Below are 21670 nucleotides of genomic sequence, written 5' to 3' on the forward strand. Positions count from 1 at the left end.
CATAAATACTTTTTGTTTTAATTTGCACTGTGAGCCTGGCATGAGCCTGGTTTGCCCAGAAAGCACACAGCAATGTCAGGGAGAGTGATTTCCCAGTACTCACGTGGAAAAGGAGAGTGTCCAATTTTCTGAGCCAACCGATGCTGAGGAGCCGGGAGGCAGACAACTCTTATGAAAGAAAACTGGAGAAAATAACTTTAAACACCATGCTTCAGGGAGGGCTCTTTGAGGATGTTTTTGGAAGCACCACTGTGGTCAAGTCCAGATTCAAGACATCTCATTTGCAAACAGTGAACCTGTGACCAGGTGGAGCAATGTTTTCTGACACAGTTCAGGAAGACTGGGGAGCAACGCTGTGAGTGAGAGAACAGGTCACAGTGTAGGGGGCAGTAACCTTCCTGAGGTGCTATACCTCTGTATACAGATATGTGCTTCCCTAGTTGGAGACTACTCATGCCAGGTATGAAAGTTGGTGTTGGAAGCAGCTGCCCCCCAGAGACAAGGCTTACCTCTCTGTTTGGGGTAGGAGATCTCAGCTTGGAGCCGACTGGGAGCCAGGAGCTACTGCTGCTTTCAGACGCTCCTCCTCAGATGCACAAGCTCCCAGCCTCTGTGTCTTCCGTGTGCTACTGAAAATCTTCTTCACTGTTCTTCTGTCTACCCATACAGATGGCCAAACTACAGAGCTGATCGGGAGACTGGATAGCTGCTGGAACAACTTCAGACCTTTTTCTCCTGTCTCACTCTACAAAGAACCAAGTGGTTCTTCAGGCTCTGCACACCCTCAGCTCCCATAGACTGCAGGCAGGGCCCTTTCCGGCCCTTCGGATCTCACCTGGATTAGCTGTGATTGGAAGCTGCTCATCTCAAGGTTGTCTGCCTTTCACGTGGTAATAAAACAAACAGGTAACTTCATTGTTAATCTTGGTGAAACAAACCTAATTCAACAGGGAGAGGGACCAGGGGTTTCAGTTACTAAGTTGCTTTCTCACCCATAGAGATTAACTTCTGCCAGCCAACATTGCAGCAAGCAGATATTAATCTGGCACTTACTTTCTCCGTCCTGCAGATGAGTTGGGACTCAACAACAGGCTTTCAATCAAAGACACACTTTGACCTTTTTCTCTTTCTTCTCCTCCACCAAATCCAAATGATCTTGAGAGCTCATTTGACGAACAGCTATGTTAGACTTTTATGCTTTAACATGTAAAAGTAAACCTTAAATGTTTAGAAGGAGAAGTTTATTTCCTAAGGTTAAACTCCTGGCAACGTGCTTTACCTTCATAGCTGCTGGGCTTCTTTATGCTCAGGATCACTCTTCAGCAATATGCCTGTGCCAAAAGAAGACTCAGACATGGAAATATTCATTAACATGTTTATTTGTTTATCTTCAAAGACAGCACAAACATTTTATCTACCTGTAGGCATACATGTAGAAAATATGAAGATATTATAGAGAAATGATGTCAAACAAGACACAGTTTAAAAAAAAAAAGTCATCATTCTCTTCTTTGTAGTTGTTGTCTTCAGAAACATCTCACAAAATCTCAAGACAAAATCCCTGATGTACACCATTTCTGAAGACTGTTGAGTTCTGACCTCGTGTAATAGCCAAGTGTCACATACCTACTTATGACTTTAACCTATTTCTTGCATTTTTACATGTATTATTGTTTCTTCCAGTTACAGCCTACTTTTTCCTAGCAGGAAACCAAAATGTGGCTTTAGTAATATCTACCATCAATCTTATTTATTCCATCTGTTTCTAGGTAATTATATATAGCGTGTTTCTTAGTCTACATTTGGATGGTCTATTTAGAGATGATTGGATCCCTTCCAGAATAGCAATGACCTTTTTGTGACTCAAACATTAATTTTCCAAATGGCTTCACAGGTAAATGGTGAAATACCTTATACATTATCACAATTAACAAGATATACCTTATTAATGATTAGAAAACATGCTTTTCATAATTATAAACAGAATCCTTTCTGAGGTACAACCTTGCCCTCTACTAGGAATTGTTAATCAATACCATCAGATACATCTAACAGCGAAACCTTCTAAAATCCTATTCCAAAAGCAGTCTTAATTGTGAGGTCTCACATACCACAGGCAGACGCATTACTCAGATTTTAAAGACATCAATATTACCACTTCAGAACTATTCAGTCTGATCTGCTATAATGTGTTTGACAAGTCTCTGTTTTGAACCAGACAACTGGCATTACGGGCTACATTGATTTACCTGCTTTCTTAACTTCATTAAAGCCAACTATTCTATAATTTCTTAGTGCACAGAAAAGCCTGAAACTCGGTTCTACCTCTCTCATGAGTATTCTTTTCTGATCATAATGTTTTGAAGGAAAGGGAATTAGAGGCTTTTTAGAAAAATGTGGAGGAACGGTAGCAATGATAATGAACCCGGCAGAGCAGAAAAAAATTCTGTTCCATACGAGAAGCTCCTTAAAGAAATCATAGTCTCCCTTGCATAAAAAGAGGAAGAACCAAAGTTCCCTAATTGGAACTAATTGGAGCTCCGATCTCATTAGGATCTTAGGAGCAGGACTATGTCTGGCAAGAGATCACCAAAGACAAGCAACGTTGGAAGAAGCACTGGTAATTCAGTCAGTGGTGATCCTTCTGAAGCAGCGGTGTGTCACTAGCACAGCGAAGCAATGGCGAGAGCTGTGCTTTCAGCTGGAGCATGTGGGATGTTAGGACGAGGCCTGTCCGCTAGCCACGGAGCTCTGACTGTTTCTAACAGCTGAGAGGCTCAATCCAGGAAACCATCCAAATTATAATGTATGGAACTACACTCTGTCTAACCACCTTGCCCCATTGATTGGAAGTGGAAAGCACAGCCATTGTTTTTCCACTAAAAAAAAATCTGCAAGGAGCAGAACAATAGCTGCATGCTGCCAGCCAGACAGCTACTCGTCAGACAAATAGTTACTGGGATGGGAGGCAGGTACATTTAGCTCAATAAACAACATTTTATCCAGGAGCTTCCTGACTCTGAAGAACACAGCTTGTATTTGCATCATTACAGGATGATAAAAATCCCCGTATTTTTATTAAAAGCTTTGTGACTAACAAGTATTGTTAGGAAGTATGGGAGAGCTAATGCTCTAGAGGAAGAATTTGTGACCATTTCCTCACCAGCATACAGAAGTTATCACTTAGCAATGAGTTCAGATTTGCAAAGAATACTGATGATCATGGATGCTATTTAAAATAGATGCATAACAACTTTTGGGGCGCATACATATAATGTTTGGTTGTTGTAAAAATGTACATAAGGTTCAAAGGCCATATGAATTTAGAAACTTGCCCTTGAAAAAATGATAATCAGCTTTTCTAGAATGTCAGCTTGGTATACAGTATTTTTATACATTTTTCCCCAGTATGAATGATAAATTCACATATCCCATTCTTTTCAACAACTTTCTGATAAAAGAAATTACAAATATCTAAAACCAGCATCCTGTTAAAGAAGTCCTGCTATGTTTTATCAGGACTAGAAGAGTTTGCAGATTCATGTGATTTTCAGGTGTTATTTCCAGTTGCTGTGTTGTTTTTCTAGTATTTTTGGTCTTTCACATCAACAGCATTAAAATATGAGGGGTAAACTGTATACTGTTATTGTTTATATTTACTTCATGGTCCTGTTCCCCTTCCTTGTATTCATAAAATGTTTACCTTCTTTAACACTCAGTAAAATTGTATGCTTATGTATGTGCATAATTGTGCGTAGGAATATTCGTATAAAATTTTTCATCCTTCTAGAAACATTCTAAATTAAAATCGTTGTCATGAGCCTTGGGTTCAGAAAATTAGGACCTCTAACTGAAAGAACAAAAGTATTGCCACAGGTATTTGTTTACATTGTAAGCACACAGCATCTTCATCAAAAATAATCTAATAAGAGCTAGTTAATGATGTATTTTTCACCATGCCTTAACAGGGAGAAATCCTATTGTCACATGTCAACCAGTTACTCAAATTGCAACCCTGAAGAAAACCAGTGAATTGAGTTATTACTATAGCAAAAGCTATTGCTTGCTCAAAGACTGTCATAAAAACTGATTACAGGTCTAATGGACCTTGCTTCAAACTCTGACTCCGGAAACCTCCGTTTAAAGACAGGAAAGATCGATTATGGGGATTCATAAAGCTTTGTTTACGTAGCTCGAAAGAAAGATTTTCTAATATATGAAATTAAAAAAGCTTGCATGAATTTTCCTAAATAAAATCCAAAGGTTCCAAATCCTGCTTTGACATATATTTTGTGAGTCAATAACCACCATCTTCTGTCCTTTAACTGTTCTTGGGGCCAGCAGTGACAGTGGCTGGGAAATGCCCCCTGAGAATGGTGAAGACCACAGGAGTCAGACTGCTGCGGGTCATGGGTGGAACACACAGCCAAGAATGTCAGCACCTCAAAACAGGAGACAATTCTCCACACACCCTCTACAATCAGTGCTTCAGATTACTTACCAGAAAGAGCCTGAGCAGATTTTTACTTTTCCAGATTGTGTGAATGAACACAGGCTTTACTAAAAGGGAAATTTCATTTTCCGTGTCGAAAAGGTGACATACAGGTATTCTGCCTGATGCACTTTCATTGTTAAATATACTCATTTCAGCTGTGCCTATAGATTGATGTTTCACTTGAGACAGTCAATGGCGTTACAAATGCTTTGGTTGTACAGATTTTCAGCAGTTTCTTAAGTGTGCTCAACCAGATTTTAAAGAAACTTAGTTCTGTTTGGATCTGACCTGCATTACAGACAAGATCAAAATTGCACCACAGTGGGCCACCCAGGCTGGATCTATTCTATTCCGGTCATTGTTGAGCCACAACTGTTAAGCACAGAAGCTAAAAATCACTGATAGTTCTAGATATAATGCATCAAGCTTGTAGGGTTTTTTTTTGTTGTTGTTGTTGTTTGTTTATATGATTTTCCTGAATGGGGCAATAATTTGGGATTTAAAGCAAACATTCCAGACGTTTAGAAATTGATCTTCCAAGGTATTGAGCATCTTGGATTCATATTCACTTCAGCAGGCATAAAGGATGTTTGGTATCTTAATGGGAGGATCTCGACACTTTGGAAGACAATAAGCATTAGTGGCACAAACAACAGACATTCTGTTCTGTATTATCCTTTTCCTTTTGTATTTATTTCAATGACACTAGCTACTTTTCATAAAAAAAGATGAGGCCACCCTTCAGACAGACAAGAACTTAGAGCTCTCAGATATTTATACTGCACCACTGTGCACCCACTTAAATGACAGAATATCCACCAAAATCCTTACTTTGTTACATGAGTCTTCAAGGATCTTCCAGTTTTTATAATAGACATCTATGAGCTTCTCTGTAAGCAAGCAGGTGTTCTCTGTAATGAAAAATGTCAAATAACAAATACCAAACGTTGTAAGTTTATACTTGCTGATATCTACGTATTTTATGTTTGACTTCAGCATCTGGTTAATAGATTTGCTTCTGTCTCAAAGGCTTTTTTCTTTAAACTAAAAGCAGTTACAGGATCAAAGGCAATTAAATTCCAAACACAGGAAAAACAGTAAAAAATGTGAAGGAAGTTTAAATTTGTTCCTTTATGAACAAGAAAAATATTGTTATTTAGACAAAGTAAAACAGGTGATATACAATTACCTGTCAAAATCAGGTTAAATTTTGATACCAAATGACACTTTATGAAAATCATCATATTAGTAAAAAAAGAGTACAGATTAAGAGCAAATACTGTACCAGGAATTACCTAGAATTTGTGTCTCTGGAATAGGCTCACAGGGGCTTTGAATCACTTGTTTCTTTATCAAGCTCTGTTATTACAAAAACAAACAAAACAGTGCGTTAGTGCTTTGGACTTAGAGCATTGTTGTAAGACAGTAAAAAGTCACAAGAGAAGGAAATCCTAGACAATAGATACAACTTTATCTACCTAAAATACAACTTCAGATTACAGAACTGGCAGGGGCTTCTTAGTTCTCAAACAAGGTCTAGTTTTTCAGGATATGTCCAGGTGAGACCACTCTGGGAGCAACAAACAAGATGCATTTGAGAGATGAGGATGGCAAAGACAGCACTGAAAGATGGCACGGCCGTAGGAAGACTCTATTTAGGGGAACAAGTGAACAGTGCAGAAGGCAAGAGCAGAGTTAGGAGGTTGGATAAGTGAGGCTGCCGTCTCTGAGCAGCGTCCTCTTAATGGACATGGCCAAAATAGCAATGGCTCAAACTCCACGGTGTTTGTTAGCCACATGCTTCCTTTGCTCCTGTGGTCGGTGATACTCATCCTTGCTCCATTTTCACACCAAACTCCCACCTCCCAGCTGCACTTTCTGCTCTGCTCCCAGCGACCCCCCAGCAATACACCTCCCTCTGCCTGGTTACGACCACACCATCCCTGGGGGATTGTTTTCTCTTTTGGGAACTACTGACCCGCTCACGTTCTCAAATGAAGAAAGTGCACATATATCTAGTCCATCCCTGGCACATATTTGTCAAATCTATTCTCAAAGGCTTCTGATGAAGGCCATTTCACAACCTCCCTAATCTCTCTGTTCTGGTGCTTCACAGTCTTATAGCTCACTTTCTTCCCTAATACTTAGGATAAATACTTATTACAAATTAGGATGATTTTTTTTTATCGTCTACCTTTGATAGACATGAAGAATAAAGGAACACTGTCCTCTTTTATAACAGCTCTTCACAGCTTTAAGGACCATTTTCCTTCCTTTAATTTCCTCTTTTTAAGGATAAGCAAGTGCAGTCTCTTGAATATTTGAATGGAGATCATTTTTTCTGACCTCTGTGTCATCCTTGACTGGATTCTCCTTAATTTACCACTGCCTCTCTGCAATGTGATGTCTAAAACTGGATGTCTTTCAGCCATGGCATCACCAATGGCGCTTGCATGGCATCCTGATTTAATTCACTGAAGCAGCTGAGAGCCTCATGCAGTTTGGCAGTGCTGCCATGGGGTCTGATCTATGTTGCCCCATCCCAGCTTTACACCAGCATAGCATTAATGCTCTTTCCAGTGGAACCTCAATGTTGAAAAAGTGGTGCAAGACCACTGGGTGCCTCAAACCCAACATGTGACTATGTACGTATAGTACCAGATGTACTTGCAAGGAAATACACTTGAAAGTGTCTCTGTGACAGAAACGTATCTTCTGTACTTTGACACATACAAAACCCAGTGGAGATGTGCATGACAGATGGGGAATTACAGCATAAATCGCTGTTCTCATGCACCTTTTGGCCTTTTGCCTTCACACTTGCACACCAAACTGTCACTGTCTGATTAACAGTTCTACCCTCCCAGCAAATATGAAGTGTATCAAGGGTAACTAACAGAATACTGAGCCATAGATGTTTTCTTGGTGGTTGTTTGGCCTGTGTTAATTGGGAACAATAAAAGCATCTCATATTCGTAAACCACCACAGATCACACCATCTAGCATCCTTCTGTCTCATTGTGTTGGGTAAAATGCAGCAATAAGCATTAATATATATTAATAGTATGTAAATATAATTAATCATAATAGGATGTTCCTGACATATTATCACTGCTGCTGATGAAACATAATTAAAAATTGTCCAGTCAAATTTTCAGTGTAGAAAGAATTGGCATCTCTGTTGTTCTTGCTGTTTACATGAGTCTACGTAGAAATTGTTACACTTCTAAAAATCTCACTATTTCATTATGCTCCTATAGTAGAAGTCCAAGCAGAGCTGTTAGTCCTTTACACAATGTAGTTAGTGAGAAGTCATAGAAAAGAATGAAAGTTGCAGTTACAAAGACTGAAGCTACAATGATCACTGGCTTCAGAGAGGACAGGAATTTTAGGTACCATTCTATCAAAAGGTTATAAAGGAAATGTAACGGCCAACACCTGTGATCCCAAGATTGCATGCCCATGAGATGAGAAAGTATTCAAATCCAAGTTTGGCACTGTTCAGAGACACTTGGACTTTATTAAACTAGAACTCCACTGAAAAGCTCCATAAATTGATAAAGAAGCAAGGCTTGGGGAGCTGAAAATTCTTCTTCAAAAAAAAAAAAAAAAGGGCAATGATTTGAGTTGATGACAAGAAAAGTGAGAATGAGAGTAACATGCAGAAGGTGACCCAGAAACTGTTTTTCCCTGTGTTTTCCAATAAAGAATGAGGTAAGATACAATGAAAATAGCAGGTGAGGGGTTTGTAGACAAAGGAGAGGTTCTTCATGCACTGCCAACTCATCCTTGGAACTCCCTGCTGCAGCGTGCTGAGGATGCCCTGAATGTCTGTGCACTCAAGAAGAGACATGGCAAACAAACAGGAGAAAAGTCCGTGTCCTCTCCCACTTTTCCCTTATAGCTAACTTGCTAAGGTGGCATAAAACATTACAGCATAATGCACCAAAAGTCAGGACATGTTTTTAAATATATTTAGGTACATATGCAACCAACAACACATTTGCAGCTGCTGTTAATGTGAGTGAACTCTTACTATTTTGTACATGCAGGAGTAGTAATTTACGGCAGTGTTTTTATTATATCTGTTTTCCTTTTGTACAGTGAACCTCATGTATTTGGGCTCACTACTAGCCAATACTGTATTTTTGTCCTAAAAGAAAGAGAGAAAAATAAAATCTCACTGCATTCTTTACACCCTATCCATGATATGACAGGGTACGCTAGATTATCCTGCTAGTGTAATGCAAGTGATGAGCTACAATCTATTATTCTCATTTAAAAGCTACTTGCATTTTAAAGGTCATGCAGCTATTTTCAGTTGTATAGTCTGTAGTATGACGTAATGGGGTAGGAATAAAGATACAGCAGCAAATAATATGACTCAACAACACAGGCACGTCCCACACTTGTAGATTTTCCTACTTTTTTTCTGTCTTGATAAATTAAAATCGATGCAATGCTTTTTTAAAGAGCAGATTGAGCCTACATCTTTAGCCACGTATCCTGACTAGGTTCACTTGGAATGGAGGCAGTTGTACTTGGAGGTTTTATGAATATAAAGATTAATGAATTTGTACAATTTGGGCATGCAAAGCATTTTTATCAGGCATATTCCATTTAGCATAAGCAGTAAACCATATATAAGGGTTGTGTCAAAGTTTACTGAATAGGGCCCTTGGTAGCTAATGTAACATTTCTCCAACAAATCAAAGGTATTGTTCTATGCTCACATGAATATACAGTAGCCATTACCTTAAATTTAAAACTCACTGTGAGCAGCAAACACACTGTGGGGATATGAAGGCCATATTGTATCAGTGGAGTCTGCAGAGATTTTCTTCATATGGCTTTGCCTGGTTGAAATATATGTCGCAGTTGAAAGCTAAAGGGATTACTTTTGAATAGTCATCACAAAGGTTGATTATATTCGTATATCATTTAGCTGGACCCTGCAGGCTATTATTCCATTAGCTGTGCTGGCCCTGCACTGTCAAAAAGTTGATCATATAATGTAAAAAGGTTACATGCCTCTGTTAAGGTATGTGGAGTAACTTGAAACAGTAATCTTTTAAGAGCACTACGGCTTTGTACTTGAAGGTAGCTTGCATTTAAAATAAATATGTGCCAAATGGAATGGAACACATACCATGAACCTGCCTCTGCTTCCTGCTTTTCTTATTTTGAGTAGACCGTATGCAATTTGAGCAAGCTAATTGTGCCAGGTAAGATATTGACTACAGAGTATTTTTTCAACCTCAGATCTAAATAATGACACCCCAGAATTGGTGTGTCTTTAAGTGAAACGTTTACTGAAAGTACGTTTCTGGTGAAAGAGATTTGTTGGTTATGTTTCCTTTGCACATACAAACACACGCACATTTTCTTTCACTGCTTAATAAAATGGATCTTCAGATGGTTCCATTATGTGCATGCCTTAATATTATTTTATGCTAAAACATGGACAGCACATTAGATTGAAAGCATCTTACTCTTCCACGAGGCAGAGTAATCATGGACTATCCCCAGACAGCAAATGCTCCCATTGGGAAACAATGCAAACAACACAGGCTAATGAATCATGGTAGTTATTAATCACAGGCATTTGTAGGAGCCACACATAACAGATGAACTCTCTCGATGAGGAAGGTTAGAAGGTGGGACTGAGAAAAGGACAGATCATCCAATTGCATTTTAGAGCAAGTTTAGGGATGGTATTTGCTTCAATACAATTATGCCTACGCCTGCTTCAGTCTTTGTGAGCAGGCAGAAAGAGAGAAACAATTCAGTCAGCTCGGTTCACTTGGCTTTCAGATCCTTGTAGGACAATTTGGCAAAAATAAATAAAGGCACACATACAAGACCCTTAGGGCTTATGGCCTAGTTAGAAATGAGACAGTGCTTCTGTTATCAGACAAAGTTGTTTAATTCAGATTGTAAAAGCCACAGTTGGTTCTCTTTCCAATATACCATATATATTATTCAGGGCAATGAATGAATCTTTATGAGTACAAATGGGAGCCTTAAATGAACTACAGGAAGCATATCGAACAGGTAGGTTTCTCTGAATAAAGCCTTTACAGATGGGTAGGGTTATGAATGAGAAGCAGAATTTATTTTATAAGCTTGTAAAGAGTCCACTCAGACTATGGCACTGTAAGGAAAGAGCAGGGTTTTTATGGTTTGGATAAGAAAACTAAATGGGAATATGAGTTTCTCTCTGCTTAGCAGGTTTTGTCATCTGCTTGTTCATATTCAACAGTCCTCACACAACTTAACCTTCCTTTCTTTCACAGTTTGGACACATCAGATGTTTGTACAGTGATGGAAATCTCTTGATCTCACATTTTACAGTTCTATTCGTTATGGAAATTCTACACCAGTCTGTGACAATACAATTAGTAGCATCTTTTGCATAAGCCATATATCAAGTATCAACTTGAAATAACATCTCTGTCACGTTTGAGTGTAGGTCAACAACAAAAAGGCCAAAATGTGACAGTGTCTTTTGCCTGTCTGGAGGTTAGGGATATGCCACAAAACTTTTACACTGTTTTTTTTTTTTTGGCATGGAAAAATCAGATTTGAAAAACATTCACTAAGAAGGTCACTTCAAGAACCCTAAATAAAATAGCTACTAGTCTTTAGTTTATAGCTTTACCTTCATCAAATTTTACATGAAATCCAAACTATTGAAGTTTCAATAAAGCATCTCATCTTTGGTACGTTCCTACCCAAGTTTGGAAGAAATTAAGGGAAGATTGTTTCAGATTTAGTATCTCTAAGCTTTCTCAGTCTAAGGCACAATTTTGGAAGCTGGCTGAATGTCTGCCCAGCTGGTTAATCAAGGTTTCCACAGTGCAAAGGAGAATTCCCAGGTGGCGCAGAGAAGGCTTTCTTTTCTTTCACCCCCCACCCAGATGTAGAATAAAGATCACAGCTGGAACCTACATGCTCTCTCCTAAAAACAGGGTAAGCCCCAGGGGAACTTCCTGAGACAGCCAAGTTCTGAGCAAATGGGGGCTGCTCTGTCTCGGGGTAGATGCCAAACTGACCCTTGGCTACTCTGAGGAGCTGGTGAGGAGAGAATATACAAGCAGCATAAAAACACTTCCACTGCTTCCATCTCTGCTGAGAACTGTGAGCCACCACTGAAGATTGAGCCCAAAAGCTACCCAGAAATCCTTATGAAAAGAAATCCTTCTCTTGCTCACAGAACTGTTATTTCATATTCTTGAAGAACTTCTGCCAGCATTTTTGAAGATATTCCTACAGGCTTTTTACAAAAATGTGCATCTTAATGACATACGCAGAGACATTTTTAATACACTTCTTTAGAGTTATGAATGGAATCTAATCTCACTGGAAAGGGCAATGAAGCAGTAAGTGGACTGATGTTTTAGACAATATAATAACCATAACAGAAGCAGCAAATTCCTGCTCAATTTGTGTGCAGCATTACCATAGCTACGTTTACATTTTTTTTTTTTTTTTTTAAAAAAAGCAAGGTATAGCAGGTGCTCAGTAAATAAGCAAAATACGATAAACCACAGGTTTCAGACACAGCAGTGATTCTGAGACCACATCATGCCCAGGTCAGAACACTGAAGAACTCCCCCAGATCACCCCAATTCTTGTCCTGTCTTGTGTGTGAACCTACTTTATGTACTTACTATGTAATGATCTCGCACGGCTACACATAAAACCTTATGCCTTCTTCTCGACTCTTACAGACACACTGCATTAAGCCCGTTAAGTATTTGTTACAAAGGCCCAATTAAAAGCTGGAAGACAGGATTGCAGGACAGTTCAAACTATGCATTTTGTAAACACTGTCTTCTACCCATTGAGCAAAACATGCCACTGAACAGAAGATCTCAGCATTTAAATCACTGGTAGTGTGTGATATTTATTTCTGAATATGCAGCTTGATGTGCCTTCAAAGCATCTGGCTGTCAGAGAGTGCTTAGCACCCCTTTCTCTGAAATTCAGGTCCCTCAAAGGTGTCCCAAAGGGAGGTAAAGCTGGAAAGCAGATTACTTAAACACTTCCTCTTGCTTAATTATGTGCCATTAGCATACTGAGGATCAAATATAGTATCAGATTGCTCTGATTTGAAGTATCTGTGATTTTAGTTCTTTTTGCTTTTATCTCTGCATTTTGACATGAGTGCTGCATGCAATTTTGTTGAGAGTTTCTTGTTTTGCAGATCTCATTCTTTATGTTCTAGCTTGGCTCCGCTGTTTTCTGGCCTCTAAAGGCTTACCTACTCTTCTATAATTATATGTAAGAGCAGTTTTTCATGGCTGAGACTTCTTTATTTCAGCATCTCCAGTGACTACTCTGCCTGGTGGCTCACAAACTGTTTATCATCTGAGGCCTCTATACAACAGTGTTGTTTTTTTTTTTCCTGAGAAACTGTCTTCCAAGAGCTTAGCCAAAGGTATCTTCTGGGTACAGAAACTGAAGCCAGTGAAGCAGAGAAAATCCAACAGTGCATCTGCTACAAAAAAAGAGGATGCCAGGGAGATTTTTTCTCCTTATCTGACTTTAGCTTTACATCCTCTAACACATCTTAGGCATGAGTGCATCCTCTAAAGCTAAGGAGATGTAGGGGAAGCATCTGGAAGATTATGTTCTTTAAAAAGAAGATACAGAGTCCCTTACAGAAGTATCAATTTTCTTGTGAATGAGGTTTTCTGGGGAGAATAGCATTCTTTGCAGCAGCTCAAGTCTTCTTCTAAGACTGACACAAAGTGCTCATACTTCTCTCTTCCAAAAAAAAAAAAAAAAAAAAAGCCCCTCTACCTTCATATAATCAGATCCCCCCTCTCTCTCTCCTCCCCCTCCCAGGTACAGGCAGATCAGAAATCATGCAGTGTTTTAGAGCAGATCAATGAATTTAAGGGTGGAAATCAGTTATATTTGAATCACTTTTCCAAGAAAGCTCCGTTATTGTGAAGATGCCCTCAGAAAGGGTGGTTGGTGCAGCAGCCACTAGTTGTGGAGGCCTTGACAGCTGCCCAGACTGATGGGTGTTGCTGGGAAGCTGAAGAGGAGGCAAGGACTCCCTCCCTTCTTTCTGCTCCAGCCCAAAGACTACTTTGACTCCTTGTCCAATTTTTGTGGAGGCATCCTTCAGGCTTTCTCCTATGCTGCCTATAAATATCCATCAAGCTACCCGATTACCTCCGTGCTCTCTTTTGCAAAGGGCTCAAATTATTTTGATAATATTCAAGCAACTGCTTACTCTGCTGCTGAACATCATCTCATTTTCTCCTACTGCTATTCGTTTCACAGTATTACGACTGCAGAATATCCAGCTCAAAGGAAGTCCAGCTACCAGCCAGGTCATGCACTACCACTGTAATACCAACAGGCAATAATGGCAGCAGCTGGAAGTTAAGGTCCAGGTCTGTGGAAGATGCTTGCATTCACATGTGACAACATGGGTATAACATTGCGTGAAATACTTCCCACAAAGTGTCCCATTGACACTTTGGAAGAAGTTTTTTTCTATCAGCTTTCTTTGTTGATTTTACCAACAGAGTGAGATCAGACCTAGTTCTTTTCATCACGAATTGGGAACAATACTTCTGTTGGTCAGAACAACACTGAGTTTTGGGTTTCTCCCTCTTCGTTTTGGATTTACAGACTTGTTCTTCCAGATAACTTGGGACAACTTGAAAGGCCACTACTTCTCCCCTCTTTACAGATGCGTAGAGAACTCCAGCTTTCAGACCAGTCATCCGGTTCTTTTGATGAGAAATAGATTCACATGAAAAAAAGATTACACTGAAAAATGGAAATGGATTTTCTGCTTTATTAGCAGTCAGCATAAGACTTGTGAGCTGCTTTGGAAAGTTATAGAACTACAGAGATTTTTAAGAACATATAAGTAGAAGCTAGGATTTAAAAATAAATGCCCTGGCTAGTCTGGGCCTGATCCTCAAGTGATACAATCCATGCAGCTTTGCTGAAGTCAGCATGGCTATGTCAGCTATGCCAAATTGTCTCAAAACAGGTCTTTCAAAAAATATTTGACTTCAGCGATTTTAAATTCACTTTGAATTATGCCATACTAATCACATTGTTTTGCAGAGCTTAGAACCATCCATCAGGCAAACTCATGTCCTCGTAATGTAAAAGATGTCACCCTGCCACTCCAGTCTTTGACTGAGTGATGAGGCCGGGATGTGAACTGATGAAGGATGCTGTCCTTCAGAGGCTCCACGCAGCTGCAGGGAGCAATGGGTTTCTAGGCCTGGCAGAGGGAGAGCAGAGATGGGCGATCTGGCTTCTTCTGGACCTTTCCCCCCAGCACAAAGCAAAGGGATAAAAGGAAGCAGAGTTACTTCCCTGTTGCTGCTGTAGGTTAGGCTGTTAAGGGAAAGGTTTCCCTTACAGCCCAGTCCCTCACACAGACATCAGTGGAAGCTGGGGCAGACACCATTTCGGTTACAGCTGCTGCCAGCTTGAAGTGCCTTCCTAGGATGTGGTAAATCATGCAAGGTCACTAGCTCAGAAATAAGGAAGGATTTTTTCCCATGGAACAAGTCTGAGAGTGACTGACAGTTTTTTTTTTTTTTTTTTTTACTTTGTAATTGTTCTCATAATGCAGGAAATCTATTTTAAAATTCACATAGATTTGATAATATCACTATTTCCTCAGCAAGTAAACACAGTGAATGTGGGACTTCAGATGATTTCAGCTATCTGAATTTACTACTGTCCTAGGGAACCCCTTGATTGTGCCATCATCCCCTTCATGGGAGAGAGTGAGAGTCTTCCAAATCAAAGCTGGATAAATTACAACCATTAGGTAGAAGAGTCTGAGTAATAGTAATTTGATAATTTAACACTAGAATGTACTCAGATTAACATCTGGTGCTTTGATAGGAGACCAGGTCTCCCCAGTAAGAAACAAACCTGCAGCTTTCCTCTTAAAATCCATGCTGGAATCAGTATGTTCTTATCAAATCATGCTCCAACCTCATCACAAAGCTCACAAGGTGCGATAGATAAAACGCTTATAAATTAGAATAATACACACCTGCTCGGTGGTTTAAGAGTCTTCATGCAAAGCCTTGTTCCAGCAGAAGGAATATTTCACAGGCACATATCTTGAAAACTGCCCCTCTTCCAAAAGCAGAGCCCTAGTTTGATTCCGGTGCGCAAAAATATTTATTGGGCATAAAACTAAAAACTGTACCTTGGCTTCTTTGGGTTCTGTTTAGATTGTACCTGATAATATCATGAGCTAGCTGAGCAGATTATATGATATGATATGAATGAATAAAAATGTCAGCCTTTCACAGAGACTTTGTTTGAGATGAGCAGTGTTTTGTGGTGAACTCCACAGCCTGTGCTAGCATAGAGCCAGGTCAGCTCACTCAGCAACATGAACAACCATCTCCTTCACACGCACCTTCACCGATCCCCAACTCAGCGTGTACAAAGGAGCAAGGTGAGTCACATGGAAGCATCTTAGGCAGACAGCAGCGGGTTAGCAGTTTTGGAAAGGTTTTACTTGCCTGACTACAAATCTCTCTGGCGAACTGCTTGCTGTGGCTCTATTTAATTCTTAATCTTTGCTTCTTTGTTTAATTCCTAGCTGCTTTGGAGACCTGTTGTAACACAGCAGTTAAAAAAATATTCGCATGTACTGTTGGGCCTCCCCAAAGAGCACTAACTTGACACGTAGGCCATGACAGCTGGGCTTGGACTACTAAGAAATCTAATCCAGGGTTTCCATCATTTCAGTTGTTGCCTTTCTTTCATTACAGTTTGACTCAGCCCCTAATGGATTCAGCTTTATAAAATCAGAAAAGAGGAAAAGAAAGCAATTTATTCATGTTTCACTAGAGCTCACAGAAGACATGAAATCTCTCTAAAAATGCAAATTATTTTGTGCCACACAAGTGAGACTGGGCAGCTAAAGCTCTTAGAGGAAGGCTCTTTCCCAAGGCTAATGTTTTTATACCCCGTGATTGAATAAATCAATCCCTTTATTATCACATCTCTTTTTTTCTTGAGAAGAATGTAACCGAAGGTACCAAAGCACCCTTTTTAATTCTAACAAAATTGATTATGCGCGTTAATTTTGTTTTTAATCCCAGACATATCAAAATAAACACCATAAACATGTGTAGGAGAAATCAATCTCTCTTAAGCATCAAGTTGGTAAAAACAAGGATTTAGTAAGAATCCAAGATGTAAAAGACTAATGTACAAACTAAGCCCTTATTTATGTAATGTGCCTTTATACAAGCTCAATATAAACCTGAAAGAAACTGTTTCAGGAGAGCAGAAATGGTTTACTTGCACTGCATCAAAAATGACCCCATAAGACCTCCTTTACTGAGATAGCCCAGATATTTAATGTGAACATATGTTTTTAAAGGATTTCTTGTCTTATGTCCAGTCATTCTTGTTAATTCATGGGACAGCATACTGCAGATGTGCTCTTTTTTTTATGTTACATAAAGCAAAAATTACATTTAACAAGTGTAAGGTTGGTCATAAAAAATAAATAAAAATAGACTCTTAAAAGCTGGGAAATCACAAAGTGAGGCTATCAGTCATTCTTATTGAGAAGGGTGAGGACAATGTGAAATAAAACTTGCACATCTATGAACAGACATTCCTAAAATGCCAGCACTTGGCTGTTATTTCACATTCTCTATAGGTTGCCTTCATCAGTCCAATATTTCTTCCTTTCGGGGAAGCTGCAATGCACTTTTTCACGAGGTGCCCTTTTTAGTCACTGACTTCAAATTCATTAGTAATTAAATTAAAAATTTTAACCTATCTGCAAGTTTGTGTACTTGAAAGAATAGGAAATAAAGTCCATGTTAGTTTTGGTGTGTTCTGGTTAAGACCTCTAACTATTTATTTGTTTTAACAGAAGTATTCTTCATTAACGTAATTGCAAACAAAACCTTTTCCAACGATTAGTTTTCTAATGATAATCCAAATCTATATATCCATCTGTGCACCTTGCTGGTACATATACCAATTGTACCAATGTTATCGGTATTTACTCTTTATGGTATTACTCCTTCCTGAGAGCAAAGGAAATAAGCAATACGTCTTCAAAAATGAATGCTCTCTTCTATTTTTGACTGACACAGAACATACATATCCTGCATGCAACTTTTGTAGCCAAGTTTTATTCTCCACCAAACCTCTTCTTAAATTGGCGTAAGATGACATAGTCAAAAACTTACTAGAAGGGATTCCTAATTAGAAGCTACTCTTGGAGACTTGGCACAGTAGAAATTCAACCCAAGACATGAAACCAAAATGGCTTTTAAGGCAGTGAGGTTAGTTTTCCTTTTATTAGGCACACAGAGGACAAAGAGAAAAGTTGTTCCTTCAGACCTCTCATCACCATTTGACACTATCTAAAATTGCAGTCTCAACCTCAACAAGATAAATGAAGTCCACAATAACACATAAGTCATCAGTAAGACTTTAACAGTTGGAATCTTTCCCAAAATTCGTCACTTCTAGAGTGGCACAATCCCAGCACCAGCCCTGTTATTTGCAAGATTCCACAAGGATTAATTCTGCTCTTAATGTAATAAGTGTCTTTTGTAACACATGGGTATGAACACCAAGGGGAAGGATCAGATTAGACAGTAACAAATGCCAGTAATATGTGAGTGACTTGCACAGAGCAAGAGACTTTGAAGCACAACTGAAAGTCTTGTAATGTTACATGACTCAGACCAGAACAGCTACACCCACCAAGACATCTGCACATCAGCTACATCACTTCTGAATTTTGGTCACTCTTTCTTACTATTCATTACTCTAGACACCCACATGAAATTCAGAAAGGGGAAGCATTCTGCGGTCTTCTAGGACATTCTCAGTTTAGAGATCGTTAATAGTAAATTTAGATATTTTAAAAGGATATACTTCCTAAACACATCTTTTTACATATTTACATTCACTGTTGTTGAATTGTACATTCATTATTGTTTGCAATGGCAGAAAGAACTCACTATTAATTATCATGTGGAAAGGGAGGTTTAGTATGAAATTGGTTTTCCTATTTTATAGGGAAAACATGTTACAGAGAGCAATATTTACAACTCAGTTCCCTGGGAGTTTTTAAGTAATGATGCAACAAAACAGAGTATTTTATTATAACTTATTCTGAAGTTTAATTCCACACACAAAGAAAAGATTTACAAATAAATAAAGACTACAGCTATTGGAATTTCAAAAATAGTTTTAGCAGAGAAGCCTGAATTATGAGATGTGGGACATTTATTTTGAAGAGTTCAGAATCTGTTTATGGACAGCTTCATTTCTTAAGACAATTCTAATTATTTTATATAAAACACTTCTCCAAAGGAAATACCTATTCAACAAAATCAAAGGTAAACAACTTAGTGTGTGCTGTATCACTGCCAAATTAGTGGTTCAGGTCTGGACTGAATCCTGACTTCGTAAAACATTGCACGTCTCTTCATTAATCAGTGGGTGGATTGGTACTAAGTGGTTTTGATTGTAATAATCTGAGCTGAATTCTTCCATTAACAGCAACTGAAACACGATGATCCCAATTAAGTATTTTCTGTACAGCCAGATATTCTCTATAAAACTTTAGGTCAAGGTTTTTACCTTGCACTTAAGCCACCAAGGGAATTAAAAATGTTAAAAGTATTTTTGTATTCCATCTCTCCCCAGCTAAACTAAGATTATAATTGAACTTTATTTCTAAAGATGTTATTTAAAAAAGAGGGGGTGGTGGTGGTGGTGAAAAGTATACTAACAAGATCCTCAATAATCTTAAAACAGACCACCGAAGAATTAAGCTTGTAGAACTTCCCCTCTGATTTCTTCAGAGTGTTGCTCTATTTCATAGTGAGAATAACATGAGAAATCTTTTGCAAAATCATAGCTACTTTTATTTAGTATCTGTACCATCCAGGGATGTTAGAATCAAGAAGCCCATTCCATGTAAAAGAGCCAGTATCATATATGAAGACCTTACTTCAGTAGGTTGATGAGGACAAAAAAATGGACCAATGGGTTCATACCTTCCTTCCTTCATTCCTACTCCTTCAAAAGTGCAGAAAATTACTGTGCTGAACCCAAATTATTTGGCTCCTATATTTAAGGCTTAGTTTTGTTACAGTTAAAGTACCTAGAAATTCTTATTTTCTAATCAACCATTTTCTTAAAATATGCAAACATTCTTTTTCTTTTTAATTTCTCACACTGATCTCTAAGCAGAATCCTAGGGATCTTGCAGCAGAAAGTGAACTAGGTTAAAAATCTTTTTTTTTTTTTTTTGTGTTACAACCCAAAAAATGGAGGGGAAAAGACAAAGACAAATCTCTGCTGTATTTACAGCAGAGCTCAGCATCTAGAATAAAAGGGATCTATGAAGAGAATAATAAGTTTCTCTCTCAAAACTGAATCAGGCATCAAGGAATGCCTAAGAACTTGTTTTCTCCCCAGTTTGTGTATTTAAATCTATGTCCTTTGAATTTTTAGGATCATAGTCCAATTGTAGCATTCTCATTATATAATCTTGTTCATCGAACTACTAAGTTCTACATTAACAATAGTTTATCTAACACTTTATGTCTAGAATTTCTTCAGAACTTCACTAGTTTTAACTCCCAAATCTAGCAATGGGCCATCTCATAAATGTTTATTTATGTGTCAACAGTATCCTTTAATTTTAGAAGTTCTGCTAACTTGGTGTTTATTCATTGGGGTATGCGTGCAATTGTGCACAATCACACAGGTACACAATCATTTCTGCTAACTATGGTGGGAACATGCAGTATTTAATTGTATGCACATCTTATAGCATCAAGCTTTAAAGGATATATCTTGATGGCTTACTTTTTATTTTTAAATATTGCATTATGACGCTACTTAATTAACTTGAGAGCAAGGATGCCCTACAGCTGCAGGCAAGGCCTTAATCAATATAAAAAGGTTACATAATATCAATCCAAGGTTATATTTTTACGTACCTACTTTCACGCATTATTCTTTTAAACATAGGTCTCAACCATATAAAGAAAGTCACCAGAAAATCCATCAAACTAAGGACACTGTAGTAAAAGATTAAAGCTAAGCTGTTGAAAAAGGAAGGGTATTTCTAGTCATGTTCTTTAAAATCTTGTAAACATTTAAATAAATTGTGAAAACATATATCACTACATTTGTGAGAAAAAGTAATCTGGTAAAAACACAACATGCCAGCTTTAAAGAGAACTTTGAAAAGCTCCCTCAACATACTGCAGAGCACACACATCTTCTGAAAATTTCCAGATGTGCCTATTTCAGGACTTCTTTACAAACAGAAAAACAACCGACTAACCAACCAACCAAAAAATGAGTAAAGGATCATGAGCTGAATTCATTTCTTTCAAAACCTCTCCTGCTCCTTTCTGGGTAAGCAGGCAAAATGCTTTGAAGATACAAGTCTTTCCTTTTTTGAGCACTGACGTCTTCTATTGTTTCAGTACATTTATGCATTCCACATTCCTTCTCTCCACCCCTTTCTCTCAAGTACCCAGAGACTTCTAGGACAGCTTCTCTGAACAATTCCTTCTGTTTGTTTCCTCCAAGAGATTAAAATTTTTTCCTCCATCGACTAATCAATACCTACAGCAGTGGCACTTGCCTAAGTAGGCACACAGCATAAAACGTCTCTTTAAGAGCAAGCTTCTTCTTCCTCTCCTAATCTGATTAGGATGTTACCTCTGAATCCAAAGAATGACATTTTACTATCAGGTCAAACTTAATCTCTGATTATTTAACTTCTTCTGTGAGTAAAGAACTGGGAGTGAAGACTCAAGTCCCCGTGAGGAAAGAAACACAGAGAAAAGATAAAAGAAAACCCTGAAGACAGCAAATATGTGAACAGAAGGACGAAGGAAGAAAGAGTGGAAACAGTAATGAAGAATACATCTTTTATTTTTTTCCCCTCAAATAATGAATAAGACAATACAGTGAAGAAACTGCGCATCACTAAAAGTTTAGTTACCACTTCAGGACGTATTCCAACACCTATTAGAAGCTTTCCCTGGACTTTGCAACTCGTGAGAAGCCACAGAAGTCCCTAACATATAGTTCTTCATTAAAAGCAGAATCGGGACCTCTGTAGCCTGTCATGCCTGTCAGAAATCCCCTTGA

The 21670-nt window shown here is 38.5% G+C and overlaps 1 protein-coding gene across 1 annotated transcript in view; it reads right to left on the reverse strand.

Moving 5' to 3' along the window:
• Positions 1–370: 370 nt before the first annotated feature.
• The window catches only part of TTC29 (tetratricopeptide repeat domain 29), a 382392-nt gene continuing 361092 nt past the window's right edge, over positions 371–21670 (reverse strand). Inside the window, exons 18-19 of the mRNA XM_048071812.2 lie at positions 5791–5854; positions 371–5406 (exon numbers count right to left, since the gene is read on the reverse strand). Coding sequence (XP_047927769.1) covers positions 5817–5854 — 38 coding nt within the window. The 3' untranslated portion in view covers positions 371–5406; positions 5791–5816. The remainder of the gene's footprint in view (positions 5407–5790; positions 5855–21670) is intronic.

The sequence above is a fragment of the Anser cygnoides genome, chromosome 4 (assembly GCF_040182565.1).
Source record: "Anser cygnoides isolate HZ-2024a breed goose chromosome 4, Taihu_goose_T2T_genome, whole genome shotgun sequence".
Lineage (NCBI taxonomy): Eukaryota > Metazoa > Chordata > Aves > Anseriformes > Anatidae > Anser > Anser cygnoides.